We start from the raw sequence: 15,269 nt of genomic DNA on the forward strand, positions 1-15,269 counted from the left end.
TTTTCTGCACCTATCCAGAATCTCCTGACATATCCTTTCCTCCACTTCCCGTGGGCTGTTGGGTGGTCTGTAGTACACCCCCAGCATAGTGACTGCACCCTTCCTGTTTCTGAGTTCCACCCACAGCGACTCAGTACATGACCCCTCTAAGTTGTCTACCCTCTGCACCGCGGTAATATGCTCCTTAACTAATATCGCTACTCCCCCACCTTTTTTAGCCCCTCCTCTGTCTCGCCTAAAACACTTATACCCCGGAATATTCAGCTGCCAGTCCTGTCCTTCTTTTAACCAAGTTTCCGTCACCGCAACCACATCCAAATTCCGCATAAGCATTAAGGCCCTAAGTTCGTCTGTTTTACCCGTTACGCTCCTCGCACTCCAGACCTCCAGGCCCAGTCAGGTCATCCTCCTCCAGAGTGCTCAGGTAATGCATCATTCACATTGTGTTACCTGCTGTTTCTCGTTGCCAGTGAAGGAGGCTGAAGATGAGGATGAAGCCGAAGAAGGTGTTGAAGATGGTGGTGTGCTAATTGCTGCAGATGAGGGTCCAGTGGTGGGAGGATGCTCTCTGTTGGTGAAGGATGATGATTTCAGCAGCTGCTCCAACTCTCCCACCAACCTCTGCTGGTATAAGACCACCTAGTGCAGAAAACAAACAATCATTGAACAGGAAAGCAAGCAGATCAGGGGTCTGGCGTGGGCAACATGAGGGCCTGAGCGTCTGCCAACAATCCCTGGCTTAAGTTCGGTTCCCAATCCAGCAAAATGGATGAGCAGGAATCTGAGGGGGAAAGCAGTGTGAAAAATTAGACAATACTCTCTGAGGGACATGCAGTGGTGGGAGAAGGTAGGGTACAGGGATGAGGAAGTACTACAGGATGTGTGATATGGGAATGCGGGGAATGAAGCTAGGAGATGAAGGAGACATGGGTCAGATTACAAAGGCAGCTTTTCAGAGCACAAGGGCAATTTAAAAAAAATTCTTTCAGGGGGAGTCACCAGCAAGGCCCGTATTTGTTGTCTATCCTCAATTGCCCTTGAACAGAGTGGCTTGCTAGCCCATTTCAGAGGGCAGTTAAGAGTCAACCACTTTACTGTGGGTCTAGAGTTACATGTAGGCCATATAGGCAGATGGCAGATTTCCTTCCCTAAAGGACATGAGCGAATCAGATGGGTGTTTGCAATAATCAATAATGTTCCCAGGGTTTCCATTACTGGGACTAGCTTTCAACTCCAGATTTATTAAATAAATTTAAATTCCACCAATCCAGTGCATTTATACTCCACTCAAACCCATCCTTCCTCTTTTAACTCTATCAGCATAACCTGCTTATCTAGCTTCCCCTTAAATGCAACTATACTATTCACATACCATATGTTAAGTTGATCTTTCTCTACACCCTAGCTATGACTGTAACACTATATTCTGCACGCTCTTTTTTCCTTCTCCCCTATGTACCCTATTTATGCTTTGTCTGAATAGCATGCAAGAAACAATACTTTTCATTGTATCCCATACATGTGACAATAATAAATCAAATCAAATCAAAATTAACTTCAAGAGAAAAGAGACCCAGCGTTTCCTTAGCAATATAACCTTCCATTTCTGGTATCAGCTTTGTAAACTTATTTTGCACCTTCTCTGGTGCCTTTATATCATTTATGTAATTTAACTGTAGACATCTCCAAATGTGGTTTAATCAAAAATATATGCAAGTTTTTGTAACTTCTCAAATGTTCAATTCTATCCCTCTAGAAATAAATGTTTAGATTTTTTTTCTGGTCTTAATAACCTGCTTCACAACATTTAGTAATTTATGTTTTTTCACTCCTAGGTTCTTTGCTCCTCTTTCCAATTTGGATTCTTATTATCCAAGGAATATGTGACTTCCTTAATTGTCTTCCCAAAATGTCTCACACTTGTCTGTGTTCAAATTCATTTGGCAATTATATTCCCATTCCGCAAGTTTATTAATGTCTTCTTGTACTTGTTACTTTATATTATATTGCATTGACTATCTTCCTAATTTGGTGTCATCCACAAATATAGAAATTAAACTTTTGATTCCAAAATCATTAATATAAATTATGAGCATCAGCGATCTTGGCACTAATCCTTGTGGGAAACCATTTTCTGAAATAGCTACCATTTACCCCTACTCTCGGCTTTCTATCTTTCAGCCAGCTCTCTATCAATTCTTGAACCCTGCATTCTCAGATGGGAAATGAGGACATTATTGAACAGTGTTCTGGAGTTGAGATGGAGATAAGGGCATTAACGGGCAGTATTTTGGAGATTGAAATAAGGATACCAGTGGGCAATCATGGAAGGAAAAAGATTAGGGGAGACCTGGTTACTTTTGGGACTGGTGTCAATTGAAACACAAGACATCATTGCCATGGAGATCTCTCTGAGCCCAAGTTGGTGATGAACAACATGACTTAAAAAAGGCCTTTGATCCACCCCTAACTGGCAGCAGAGCTCATAGCTCACTGGGGCGGCCATTCTTGGTTTGGTTTGGGCAGTTTGGTGTTGTCTTTATTTTTCTATATTGATGCCATATATGATACTAAACATTGTTCAACTCGCAGAGGCTACTTTGGCTGTTTCGAAGTTTTGTGCCATGAAAGTGAATAGCTTGATTTGGACTTCACTGGGACATGACTTACTTGGACTCCTGCTGTGCTTGGTGATTGCTGGTTCTTCTCAGATACTGTGGATATTGCAGCTCTGCTGTCACCACCTTTGGGAGTGCAGGACCAACACCTCCATGTGCCACTGAGCAGATACCGAAACAAAAGAAAAACGAGTAATGGATCAGCTCAGACAAATGGCAAAGGGTGCATTAGGAGATAAATACATTGTTATGAATATACAGTTGAGGTTTTAAAATGCAAATATATTATACTGAGGTTGGATGTTGTAGTAGCGTGGCTATTAAAGGGGGGCGGCGTGTTCCGAGGGCTATGCGACCAGTGAGGACCCTATGGATCACTCTGGGAGGAAGCAGAGACAATCGGCAGGAGGGCATGCACCATAGGTCGAGGAAGGACTGGCAGTTGGAGCCCAAGAGTCCAGAAGAGCAGTCGCACTTGTAGTCTAGTCTTACCTTGTTGTACATGTATATTAATACTCTGTTGGCAATAAAGCCTTTATAGTTAAAACTTCATCGAGTCGCCCTTGATCTATTACATTGACAATGAGGCAAACATTAAAGTCATTTGGGTCTGTCGTGTCCCGCTAGAGGGGGAGGAGACTGGAGCATCGAGAGTAGGGAGTAGTAAGTACACTCATTTCACAATGTCTACGATAGGAAAGATCAATCCATTCGACCCAGAGGTCAATGACTGGGAACAATATATGAAAAGGCTGCAAAATTACATAGTTGCAAATGAAATAACCACGGAAGACAAGAGGAAGGTTATTTTATTGACAGTCTGGGGCTCACAGACTTACAGGTTAGTGAGAACACTAACATCGCCAGGCGCTCTAGTCACAAATTCATTGGACCAGATTGCGGATCTGGTCTAAAATCACTTTAACCCCCGGCCCTCGATCATTTTTTTGAGATACAAATTTCATGCAGCAATCCGTGAGCCAGGGGAGACCATTTCAGGTTTCCTGGCAAGACTTAGGGGATTAGAAGAACACTGTGAATTTGGCCCAGCATTAGCCGATATATTAAGAGACAGAATAATCTGTGGTATAAACAGCTTAATAATTCAAAAAAGATTATTGGCAGAGACCAAAATCACCTTCAAAAAACCTGTGGAGCTGGCCCAGGTGACTGAATGAACGGAGCAGCGAGGTACAGAGTTGCAAGGTTTGCAAGGCATGCTGAACAAGGTAAATTGTTGCGGTGGGAAATGGCTGTGGTGCAAAATAGCCGAGGAGCAGATGCAACAGTGCCCGGCAGAAGAAGTACAACAGTGAGGGCTCAAGTGTATTCTTGATATGGGGGAGAACACTCCCAAGAAGTTTGTTGATTTAAGAACTATGTATGCTTCAAGTATAACGTGACAGTCAGTGAAAAGAAAAAAGACAGTGACTGCTAGCTTAACTCCTGTAAGCAATCTGGAGGAGGAGCCCGGCAAGGGATAAATCAAGTCCAGCGAAACAAAGTGTCCCCTTTTGGCTAAGATCAAGTGTGGTATGGATCGGATGCTGCGCTTGGTTGAGGTCATTGGGTTACATTTAAGCTTCATTTGAAGCAATTTTTAAAAGTGGCATCTCGGCCTTTTGGCTAAGATGCAAATGAGGTCAAGCCTTGGAGGAGGTGAGTCTGCACCTACTCCAATCAGCTTGGCTCATGTAGATCAGGCCCAAGACAGGAGTGGAGGCCCTGTCTTGTCAGCTTGGATCGGAAATGTCTCAACCTTTTGAGACTCTGAATTGGACTTGATTTGATTGAATTGGAAAAGTATTAAAAAAAGTGTCCCCAATAGAGATAATTTTGCAGGTAAATAACAAAGCACTAAATGGAAGTGGATACAGGGGCAGCTGCCACAGTCATAGGGAAAATCGGAGAAAGTAAGTCACAATGCATGAGGAAAGAACAGTGTGTTTAAAGTGGAGGATGCCGTCTTGGTTAGAAACTTTGCAGCAGCCCGGCATGGGTGACTGGTAAAATTGTGGAGAGAACAGGACCGGTCTGCTACATTGTGGAGGGTCCCCACTCACCTGAAGAAGGGGCTTAGAGCTTCGAAAGCTTGTGTGGCTTTTGCTACCAAATAAACCTGTTGGACTTTAACCTGGTGTTGTTAAACTTCTTACATTGTGGAGGTACAAGGCTGCAGTCACAGGAAACACTTGGACCACCTGACAAGGAGAGCAGTACATTGGGGATACCCAGGCGATCCCCGTAGGGGGCTCAAGGTTGCCAGGTCTGGATACTGAAATTTCAGTGGAGAATGTGGAGCCTGAGCAACCCATGGATGAGGAGATGGTGGAGCCTGAAACTGCCGAAGAGCCAATGGATCCAAATTAATGAGCCTGCTGTTCTCGTCTGCCCAGTCTGGCCCTGTAAATGCAGACAAGCCTGCCACTGAGGTGCTCTAACAGAGCCAGGAAGGACCTAGACTGTTGGAACCTTTGAAGGGTTTTCCAGAGGTTTTTATGTATAAGAGCATGTAATGTGCCGACTAATATTGTTCTTTCTTTCTTCTTAGGACTGTTTTGGAAATCTTCTTGGAACCACTTCTTGCCATGTACAGTGCTGTTGGGGTATGGGAGGAGTTCCATGATTTTGAATCAATGACAAAGAACAAAGAAAGAACAAAGAACAATACAGCACAGGAACAGGCCCTTCAGCCCTCCAAGCCTGCGCCGCTCCCCGGTCCAGGATTGAATCCTGAATCCAGGATCCCCGCCCAATTTTCCAGCCTATCTACATACCAATATCCTATCCACCGAGCTGTCCCTCACAGCTACGATGCTTTGTTCATTACAACCTATTAACTCACCCCCACCCCCCCATTCCAGACCATGTGATCTCCAGGGAGAGGCGAAAACCCAGAGTGAAAAACCCCAGGGCCAATATGGGGAAAAAAAAAATCTGGGAAATTCCTCTCCGACCCCCTGAGGCGATCGAAACGAGTCCAGGAGATCACAATGGCCCTGATCGGAAAATGCTTCCCAACCCTAGTCATTTCCACTTCCATGAACACCATATGAATTCCCTGCCCCCGAGACAGATTCCCAACTATCCGCAGTCTCGCTCTGTACTGGCACCAGCAAGATGATCATAGAATGAAGCCTTGAAACGAGAAACAAGGAACAATTAGCCCGCGCCGCTCCCTGGTCCAAACTAGACCACTCTTTTGTATCCCTCCATTCCCACTCCGTTCATACAGCTGTCTAGATAAGTCTTAAACGTTCCCAGTGTGTCCGCCTCTACCACCTTGCCCGGCAACACATTCCAGGCCCCCACGACCCTCTGTGTGAAATATGTCCTTCTGATATCTGTGTTAAACCTCCCCCCCTTCAAAGAACAAAGAACAGTACAGCACAGGAAACAGGCCTTCGGCCCTCCAAGCCTGTGCCGCTCCTTGGTCCAACTAGACCAATCGTTTGTATCCCTCCATTCCCAGGCTGCTCATGTGACCATCCAGGTAAGTCTTAAACGATGTCAGCGTGCCTGCCTCCACCACCCTACTTGGCAGCGCATTCCAGGCCCCCACCACCCTCTGTGTAAAAAACGTCCCTCTGATGTCTGAGTTATACTTCGCCCCTCTCAGCTTGAGCCCGTGACCCCTCGTGATCGTCACCTCCGACCTGGGAAAAAGCTTCCCACTGTTCACCCTATCTATACCCTTCATAATCTTGTATACCTCTATTAGATCTCCCCTCATTCTCCGTCTTTCCAAGGAGAACAACCCCAGTCTACCCAATCTCTCCTCATAGCTAAGACCCTCCATACCAGGCAACATCCTGGTAAACCTTCTCTGCACTCTCTCCAATGCCTCCACGTCCTTCTGGTAGTGCGGCGACCAGAACTGGACGCAGTACTCCAAATGCGGCCTAACCAGCGTTCTATACAGCTGCATCATCAGACTCCAGCTTTTATACTCTATACCCCGTCCTATAAAGGCAAGCATACCATATGCCTTCTTCACCACCTTCTCCACCTGTGTTGCCACCTTCAAGGATTTGTGGACTTGCACACCTAGGTCCCTCTGTGTTTCTATACTCCTGATGACTCTGCCATTTATTGCATAACTCCTCCCTACATTATTTCTTCCAAAATGCATCACTTCGCATTTATCCGGATTAAATTCCATCTGCCACCTCTCCGCCCAATTTTCCAGCCTATCTATATCCTGCTGTATTGCCCGACAATGCTCTTCGCTATCCGCAATTCCAGCCATCTTTGTGTCATCCGCAAACTTGCTGATTACACCAGTTACACCTTCTTCCAAATCATTTATATATATCACAAATAGCAGAGGTCCCAGTACAGAGCCCTGCGGAACACCACTGGTCACAGACCTCCAGCCGGAAAAAGACCCTTCGACCACTACCCTCTGTCTCCTATGGCCAAGCCAGTTCTCCACCCATCGAGCCACTTCTCCTTGTATCCCATGAGCCTTAACCTTCTTAACCAACCTGCCATGTGGGACTTTGTCAAATGCCTTACTGAAATCCATATAGACAGTGAAGGAATGGTGATATTCCATGTCAGGATGCTGTGTGACCTGGAGGGGAACTTGCAGGTAGTGGTATTTGCATGTGTCTGCTGCCCTTGTTCCTCTCTAGGCGGTAGAGGTCCTGGGTTATGAAGATGCCGTCACAGGAGCCTTGGTGAGCTGCTGACTAATAATAACCAGATAACCAGCTTTATGAGAGCTGGTTGGACACTGGGGAGTTTTCTGCTGCTTTGAAATAGTACCACAAGGCCTTAAACATCCATTTGAAGTGGCACACATGGCCTCAATTTAACATATTATCAAAAAGGCATCATCTATGGCAGTGAAGCACTCCCTCAATACTGAGAGTACTAAAGTGCCAATTCCTGGAGTGGGGTTTGAGTTAACAACCTTCTGTCTCTGAGATGAGATGCTATCCACTCAGCCACAGCTAGTACTGATAACTGATTATACTTGGTTTTTACTCTTTTTGCCTGACACAGAGCCTTCAAATCAGCGGCTAATATAGAAGCTCATTTGTTTCCCCCTCCCTGGCAAAGGCCCACTGGGCCAAATGGCTTCCCTCTGTGTTGTAATTTTCCATGGGTCTATGAAGTGATGTATTTTTATACAGCTCTAGTACTTACATAGGTATTTCTGTGAGCGGGGGCACAAGACAGCCTAAATGAAAGGCTCTGGGACAACCATCACAGCAGATCAGCTCGCCTCCATCTCTGCACACCGCACACTCATCATCGTTCTTCTGTTCCGATAAGAAATGAGGAAAGGACATGAAAACCACTCAGAAGCAAACCTAGATGTGGAGGATAAGGCCTCACTCGTGCCAGCCTCATGTGGACTTTATTATTTATCACTGTACTGAAATATCCAACAAAATTGATTCTGTTATTTCAATCCACACTCTTCCAAAACGAACCCAATGAAGTCTTTGGCTTTACGTTTTAAGGTTTATATAAAACTTGACCACACCATCCAGCACTAGATAATAATTGGCTTCTGAATAAAGTCCTTCCCCTTGAGGTAAAAGACATTGGCTGGAACTTTCCAGCTGTTCAGTCCCGCTGACGGCACACCCCCGCCGCGGATTTCACAGCGGTGAAATTCAATGGAAAACCCCGCTGACCATGGTGGGACCAATGGTGGGCTGCCTCCCGCTGCCATGGAACAGGTGACGGGTTGACGGTGCCCATTGTCTGATTGATCCAATAAGGCCTCTATACCCTGATACTTGGATACCATCGAGACCCAACCAGCCATCGATTGTTATGCCACAAACATGTAAAGACGCTGGACAGAGATTTACCGGCACGCCCGTCCGAGGCTCGTAAAATTGCGCCCAAGGCCAACAGAGAATGTCGTTCTGTGAGCCTTGACAGTCCCGATTCCGGGGCAGGTGTGCCAGTAAAATCAGGGCTGCTGAGTCCAATGTGTCATGAAGCTCAGCCCCCACCCCCTCAGCCCCCACCCCCTCAGCCCCCACCCCCTCAGCCCCCACCCCCTCAAGCCCTACCCTCTCAACCCCCACCCCCCTCAACCCCTATCCACTCAACCCTCCCCTCGCAAGTTGATGCCCGGGCTTTGCGAGTTTTATCAATGCCACAAGTGCGATTTTCAGATTGAGTCTCCCATACTCTGTGCATCAAAGTGCTTCAGGGAGATTCACTCTGAAAATCAGGGGGTGAGGCGTATCCCGCTGGAGAAGCCAGCACCATAGCACTGAGAGGGCCACTACGCATGTGCTGATCTGTCAGCGCCGGGTTCAGCACGTGCGTAGTGACCCTGCATTGCCAGCTTGATCGCTGGCCAGACCAACAACCCCCCACCTCTGCCCTTGCCGACCCCGCCCAAAGCCCAATTGAAAGCCTCCCGGACCTCTCTGGCCCAGCCCTGATCTCCCCAACCCCAATCTCCTGAACCCCAACCGCCGGCAGTCCCAAACCAGCCCCTTCAGCAGCCCCAATGCCGTCCTCCCTCCCTCTGCCACCAATCCACCAATCGCGAATGCAGCGAGCAGGTCCCCCCACCCCCACCGATCACTCCCAATTGGCCCTGCCCCCTTGTTATTGCCTGATGCCTGGTGGGGGTACCAAGGTGCCCCTTGGGCAGTGCCAGGGGGCACTCCCCTTATTCCTGATCTCCTGGGGGCCCTTGCATGGCCTCTCTTCACTCCAGCAGGGTCGAGACACCTGTTCCCCATTAGCGGGGAGCTGTTGTAAACCCTGCTGGAGTGAACCACTCTGGTGGGGGGGGTGGGGGGGAGTGGAAGGTGCTTGTGGACCCAGAGATTTCAGTCCCAGGCCCGCTAATGATATTGAAATGCCGATCAACACATTGTAATTAGCTCCGCGCCGATTTCCGGCAAAGAGCTGATTACTCTGAAAATCTTTGCCGTGGAGACACACAGAGGCCGTGACACCCAGCGGGAAGGCCGCAAAACGGCTTCTGCTAATGTCTCCCGGCCCGTTGCACTGCTAGAGCTGCAGAGTGGGCTGGGAAAATCGTCCCCATTGCGTGTATTTCCCAACGTCATTGCTTACTTGCACAATATTTTGGTTGGCAGGTGCTTATGAGGGTCAGTAGTGCATCTAATGACAATCAAGCAGGCAATTTAGCCTATTAAGGGCCAATTGTATGCAATTTTACATAGCATGTCTGCTTTTACAGTTGATGTGGAGATGTCGGCGTTGGACTGGGGTAAACACAGTAAGAAGTCTCACAACACCAGGTTAAAGTCCAACAGGTTTATTTGGTAGCACAAGCCACTAGCTTTTGGAACGCTGCCTCTTCATCAGGTGAGTGGGATTTCAGTTCACAAACAGGGCACATAAAGACACAAACTCAATTTACAAAATAATGGTTGGAATGCGAGTCTTTACAGGTAATCAAGTCTTAAAGGTACAGACAATGTGAGTGGAGAGAGGGTGAAGCACAGGTTAAAGAGATGTGTATTGTCTCCAGCTGGGACAGTTAGTGAGATTTTGCAAGCCCAGGCAAGTCACGGGGGTTACAGATAGTATGACATGAACCCAAGACCCCAGTTGAGGCCGTTCTCATGTGTGCGGAACTTGGCTATCAGTCTTTGCTCAGCGACTCTGCGCTGTCGTGTGTCGTGAAGGCCGCCTTGGAGAACGCTTACCCGAAGATCAGAGGCCGAATGCCCGTGACTGCTGAAGTGTTCCCCAACAGGAAGAGAACACTCTTGCCTGGTGATTGTCGAGCGGTGTTCATTCATCTGTTGTCGTAGCGTCCGCATGGTCTCCCCAACGTACCATGCCCTGGGACATCCTTTCCTGCAGTGTATCAGGTAGACAACATTGGCCGAGTTGCAAGTGTATGTACCGTGTACCTGGTGAACGGTGTTCTCATGTGAGATGATGGCATCCGTGTAGATGATTCGGCACGTCTTGCAGAGTTTGCTGTGGCAGGGTTGTGTGGTGTCGTGATCACTGTTCTCCTGAAGGCTGGGTAGTTTGCTGCGGACAATGGTCTGTTTGAGGTTGTGCGGTTGTTTGAAGGCAAGAAGTGGGGTGTGGGGATGGCCTTGGCGAGATGTTCATCTTCATCAATGACATGTTGAAGGCTCTGGAGAAGATGTCGTAGCTTCTCCGCTCCGGGGAAGTACTGGACGACGAAGGGTACTCTGACCGCTGTGTCTCGTGTTTGTCTTCTGAGGAGGTCGGTGCGGTTTTTCGCTATGGCGCGTCATATGGCGCTCGACTCATCGATCGACAGTTCCGACGCGCCACAGCGAAAAACCGCATCGACCTCCTCAGAAGACAAACACGGGACATGGCGGACAGAGTACCCTTCGTCGTCCAGTACTTCCCCGGAGCGGAGAAGCTACGACATCTTCTCCAGAGCCTTCAACATGTCATTGATGAAGACAAACATCTCTCCAAGGCCATCCCCACACCCCCACTTCTTGCCTTCAAACAACCACACAACCTCAAACAGACCATTGTCCACAGCAAACTACCCAGCCTTCAGGAGAACAGTGACCACGACACCACACAACCCTGCCACAGCAACCACTGCAAGACGTGCCGGATCATCGACATGGATGCCATCATCTCACATGAGAACACCATCCACCAGGTACACGGTACATACACTTGCAACTCGGCCAACATTGTCTACCTGATATGCTGCAGGAAAGGATGTCCCGAGGCATTGTACATTGGGGAAACCATGCAGACGCTACGACAAAGGATAAATGAACACTGCTCGACAATCACCAGGCAAGAGTGTTTTCTTCCTGTTGGGGAACACTTCAGCGGTCACGGGCATTCGGCCTCTGATCTTCGGGTAAGCGTTCTCCAAGGCGGCCTTCACGACACACGACAGCGCAGAGTTGCTGAGCAGAGACTGATAGCCAAGTTCCGCACACATGAGGACGGCCTCAACTGGGATCTTGGGTTCATGTCACACTATCTGTAACCCCCATGACTTGCCTGGGCTTGCAAAATCTCACTAATTGCCCTGGCTGGAGACAATACACATCTCTTTAACCCTGTGCTTAACCCTCTCTCCACTCACATTGTCTGTACCTTTAAGACTTGATTACCTGTAAAGACTCGCATTCCAACCATTATTTTGTAAATTGAGTTTGTGTCTTTATGTGCCCTGTTTGTGAACAGTACTCCCATTCACCTGATGAAGAGGCAGCGCTCCGAAAGCAAGTGGCTTGTGCTACCAAATAAACCTGTTGGATTTTAACCTGGTGTTGTGAGACTTTTACTGTGTTTACAGTTGGTGGCAGGCTGATTGGTCAAACAGCCATTACGTTTTAGCTGCAACCTCAATCCAGGGTGGGATGAACTGTCTGTGTGAAATAAGTATATGGAGACTGAGGTTTGTGTAGTTTTGCATAGTTTTTCCATCGCTACCTATTTTTCACAGGTCTGCAGCTTCCTGAGATAGTCCTGCAGTGGCTGGACCCCAAGGGAGCACGTTGGAAATGCCAGCCCCAAAACCTCCCTTTTCTCAGCGCCCCACTCTCTTCCCGCCCTCCCACCTGTGCTGAGCTTTTCCCAGTGTGCTTTTCACACTGCCTGTTAATTGTCCAGCCGGTGTGAAATCACGTTCCGAGACCGTTTGTGGCATGAAATGCATTTCGCGCCCACTTCCAGACCTGCTGCGTGCGTGTGCCCTACTGGTGAAAAGTTCCGGCCATGGGGACAGCTTTCACATCAATGCTGTTGACAACCAGCTCCAACACCTCTACTTCCCCTCCATTGCCTCTCTGCTATCAGGCTGCTTATCTGATATCCAGCCTTGGATGAGCTGCAATTCTGTTCATTAAGCATTGGAAAGATCAAAGCCTCTGCCTTTGGCCCCTGCTACAAACTCCATTCCCTTACCTTTGATTCCATCCCTCTCCCTGACCATTTTCTCAGGCTGATCCCAGTCTATTCACAACCTCAGTGGCCCATCTGATACCAAACTGAGCTTCAAACCCCACCGTCTCCATGACAAATACCACAGTCTTCCACCTCTATAATATCGGCCACCCAGCTCATCTGATGATGAAATTGTCGTTCATGTCTTTACCATGACCAAATTGAATCCTCTAATGCTCCCTTGGCTGGACCTCCAAATTCTATAACCTGTAAACTTCAGCACATCCAAAATTCTAAAGCCCATATCCTATTGTGCATAAAGGCCTGCTCACCCATCCCTCCAGTCCTTGCTGATCGGAATTGCCTCCTCATCCCCTAAACCTTCAAATTAAAACTCTCAAATCGCTTCATGACCTTGTATCTCTCTATCTCTATCTCAGCCATGCAACACTCATGAACTATCTGTTCCTCTGACTGGTCTCTCATGCATCGTTCTCTCCACCCACCACTGGCGGCCTTGCCCTCAGTCAGTTGGACACCAAAATCCAGAATTCCTTCCCTAAAATCCCTATCTTTTCATCTCCCTCTCCTCCTTTAAGACCATTTCTGAAGCCTCCCTCTTCGACCAAGCTTTTTGATATCCTGAATATTATCCTCTTTGTCTCAGCAGCTATTTTCATGTGATTCCATGCCTTGTGATGTTTGTTTCTACATTAAAGGCTGTACATAAATCTTGTTGTGAAATACCTGTGATGAGGGTAATCCTCTGCAGCGACTGCCCAACTTCCAAGTTTTGCTTCTACTCTTCCCTCCGAGATCCTCAGTCTTACTGAGAGCATGTGTATCTCCGGCACTCTTTATTACCTTTTTTGAAATTCCTGAATGGAATGTATCAGATGTCAAATTTCCTCATCAAATTCATTGTACCATCATAGAATGATAATGCACAGAAGGAGGCCATTTGGCCCTCCATCATGCCTGTGCCAGCTGTTACACAGAGTCATCCAAATAATCTTGTTCCCCGCATTTTCCCCATAGCGCTGCAAATGTTTCCCTTCAAGTATTTATCCAATTCCTTTTTAAGAATGATAATTGAATCCGCTTCCACCACCCTTTCAGGCAATGTACTCAAAATCACAGCACACATTAGGAAAATGATTTTCCTCTCACCTCTGGCTCTTTTGTCAAGCACCTTAAGCCTGTGTCCCCTGTTGGTGCTGCAAGGTGTTTTCTGTATTTACTCTATCAAAACTCTTCATGGTTTTGAATTCCGCTATTAACCTCCCTGGACCTTCTCTGCTCTAAGGAGAATGATCCCAGTTTGTTTAGTCATTTCATGTAGACTGAAGCTCGCGCATTCTCAGTTCTGCCCAAGTAAATCTCCTCTGCACCCTCTCTCAGGTCTTGGCATTCTTCCTCAAGTGTGATGCCCAGAATTGGCCACAATTGGGGTCGAACCCATGATTCAGGAACTAAGCAGAACATCCTTATGTTTGTGATCTATGCCTGTAGAGTCAAGGATCCCATTCTACTTTTTAAATGTCTTGAAAATTTGTGTGCGTTTGCCCCAGTTCTCTCTGTCCCAGCACCCCTTTGAAAATCATACCATTTAGTTTGTATCGCTTCTTCCTACCAAATTGTATCAATTCACACTTGTCTACATTAAATTGAGTTGGCCATATCATTAACCTGTGTATGCCTTCCCAAAACCTTTCACCATCCTCCTCAATGTTTACTACAGTTCTGAGTACAGCACCATCTGCAAACTCATTTGGGGCCTAACTAATGATTGATAAAGGTTTAGCAGATCTTTCTCGCTTTCCTATAGTATCAGTGTCTCTGGGTCTGCAGGACAACAGGGAGATGGAGCAGAGGATGTGAATGGGGACAAGCTCTGCTTGATGCCCTCTACCAACCAGGAGTTAGACTCCTCCATTCTCCTTGACATTGACAGGAGGCTGTCTAGCAGGCCAGTCAATGCATGCATTTCTGTGCTCAAGCTTATCAGTGTTCTCTCCTGTACGCTGCTCCATTGGGTGCTGCTCAATTAGCAGAATCCATCAGCAACCTCGCCTTCTGGAAAGCTGGCAAATGGGCAATCTCACAGAAGTTAAAGAAGAGATTTACTAGAATGACTCCAGGAATTACAAGTTACACTTGTGTGGGTTAATTGGAGAAGCTAACATTGTTTTCCTTAGAGCAGAGAATGCAAAGAGAGGTTTTGATATCTAAGTTTAATATCATGAAGAGTTTAGATAGAATAAATAACAAGAAATTGTCCGCAATGGTCGAAGGGTCATTAACTAGAACACGCAGGTGTAAGATGATTGGCAAAAAAACTGAGTTTTTAAAATTATAAGCTGAGGTCAGTTAATTTCCAGGGTAATCAATTTGTTTAACATGCGGATTGTTTGGCCACACACAGTAATTATGTGATATCAGCGGGTAAGGCAGGAGCTGCCTTATGCCAGAGGGAATTTTATTTTATGCAATGAATGGTTAAGATTTGGAATGGTGCCTACATATTAAACAGTGGCCATCAGAAGTGAATTGGATAAATGCTTGAAGGTGAAAATGATTGCAGGGATTATGGGGGAAGAGTGGGACTAACTGGGTTGCTCTTTGAAAGAGCCAATCAAAGGGCTGAATGGCTTCCTTCTGTACTCTCTTATGGTCTAACTACCTTCCAGCAATAATTTTCACATCATATCAATTGGGTCCCTTTTGTAAATATGTGGAAACAATATGAAAATTGTTGATAATTTTAAAACCCTCACTTTGATC

General features: G+C 46.9%; 1 protein-coding gene across 4 annotated transcripts in view; it reads right to left on the reverse strand.

The window, feature by feature from the left end:
• The window catches only part of aire (autoimmune regulator), a 47,074-nt gene that overhangs the window by 17,131 nt on the left and 14,674 nt on the right, over positions 1-15,269 (reverse strand). For all 4 annotated transcript variants that reach the window (XR_013497435.1, XM_078209144.1, XM_078209143.1 and 1 more), the window contains exons 7-10: positions 13,233-13,363; positions 7,773-7,888; positions 2,671-2,779; positions 451-639 (exon numbers count right to left, since the gene is read on the reverse strand). Coding sequence is in view for 3 of the 4 variants with exons in the window: in XM_078209144.1 (XP_078065270.1) it covers positions 451-639; positions 2,671-2,779; positions 7,773-7,888; positions 13,233-13,363 (545 nt within the window). In the remaining variant the exon portion in view is untranslated. The remainder of the gene's footprint in view (positions 1-450; positions 640-2,670; positions 2,780-7,772; positions 7,889-13,232; positions 13,364-15,269) is intronic.

The sequence above is a fragment of the Mustelus asterias genome, chromosome 3 (genome assembly GCF_964213995.1).
Source record: "Mustelus asterias chromosome 3, sMusAst1.hap1.1, whole genome shotgun sequence".
Lineage (NCBI taxonomy): Eukaryota > Metazoa > Chordata > Chondrichthyes > Carcharhiniformes > Triakidae > Mustelus > Mustelus asterias.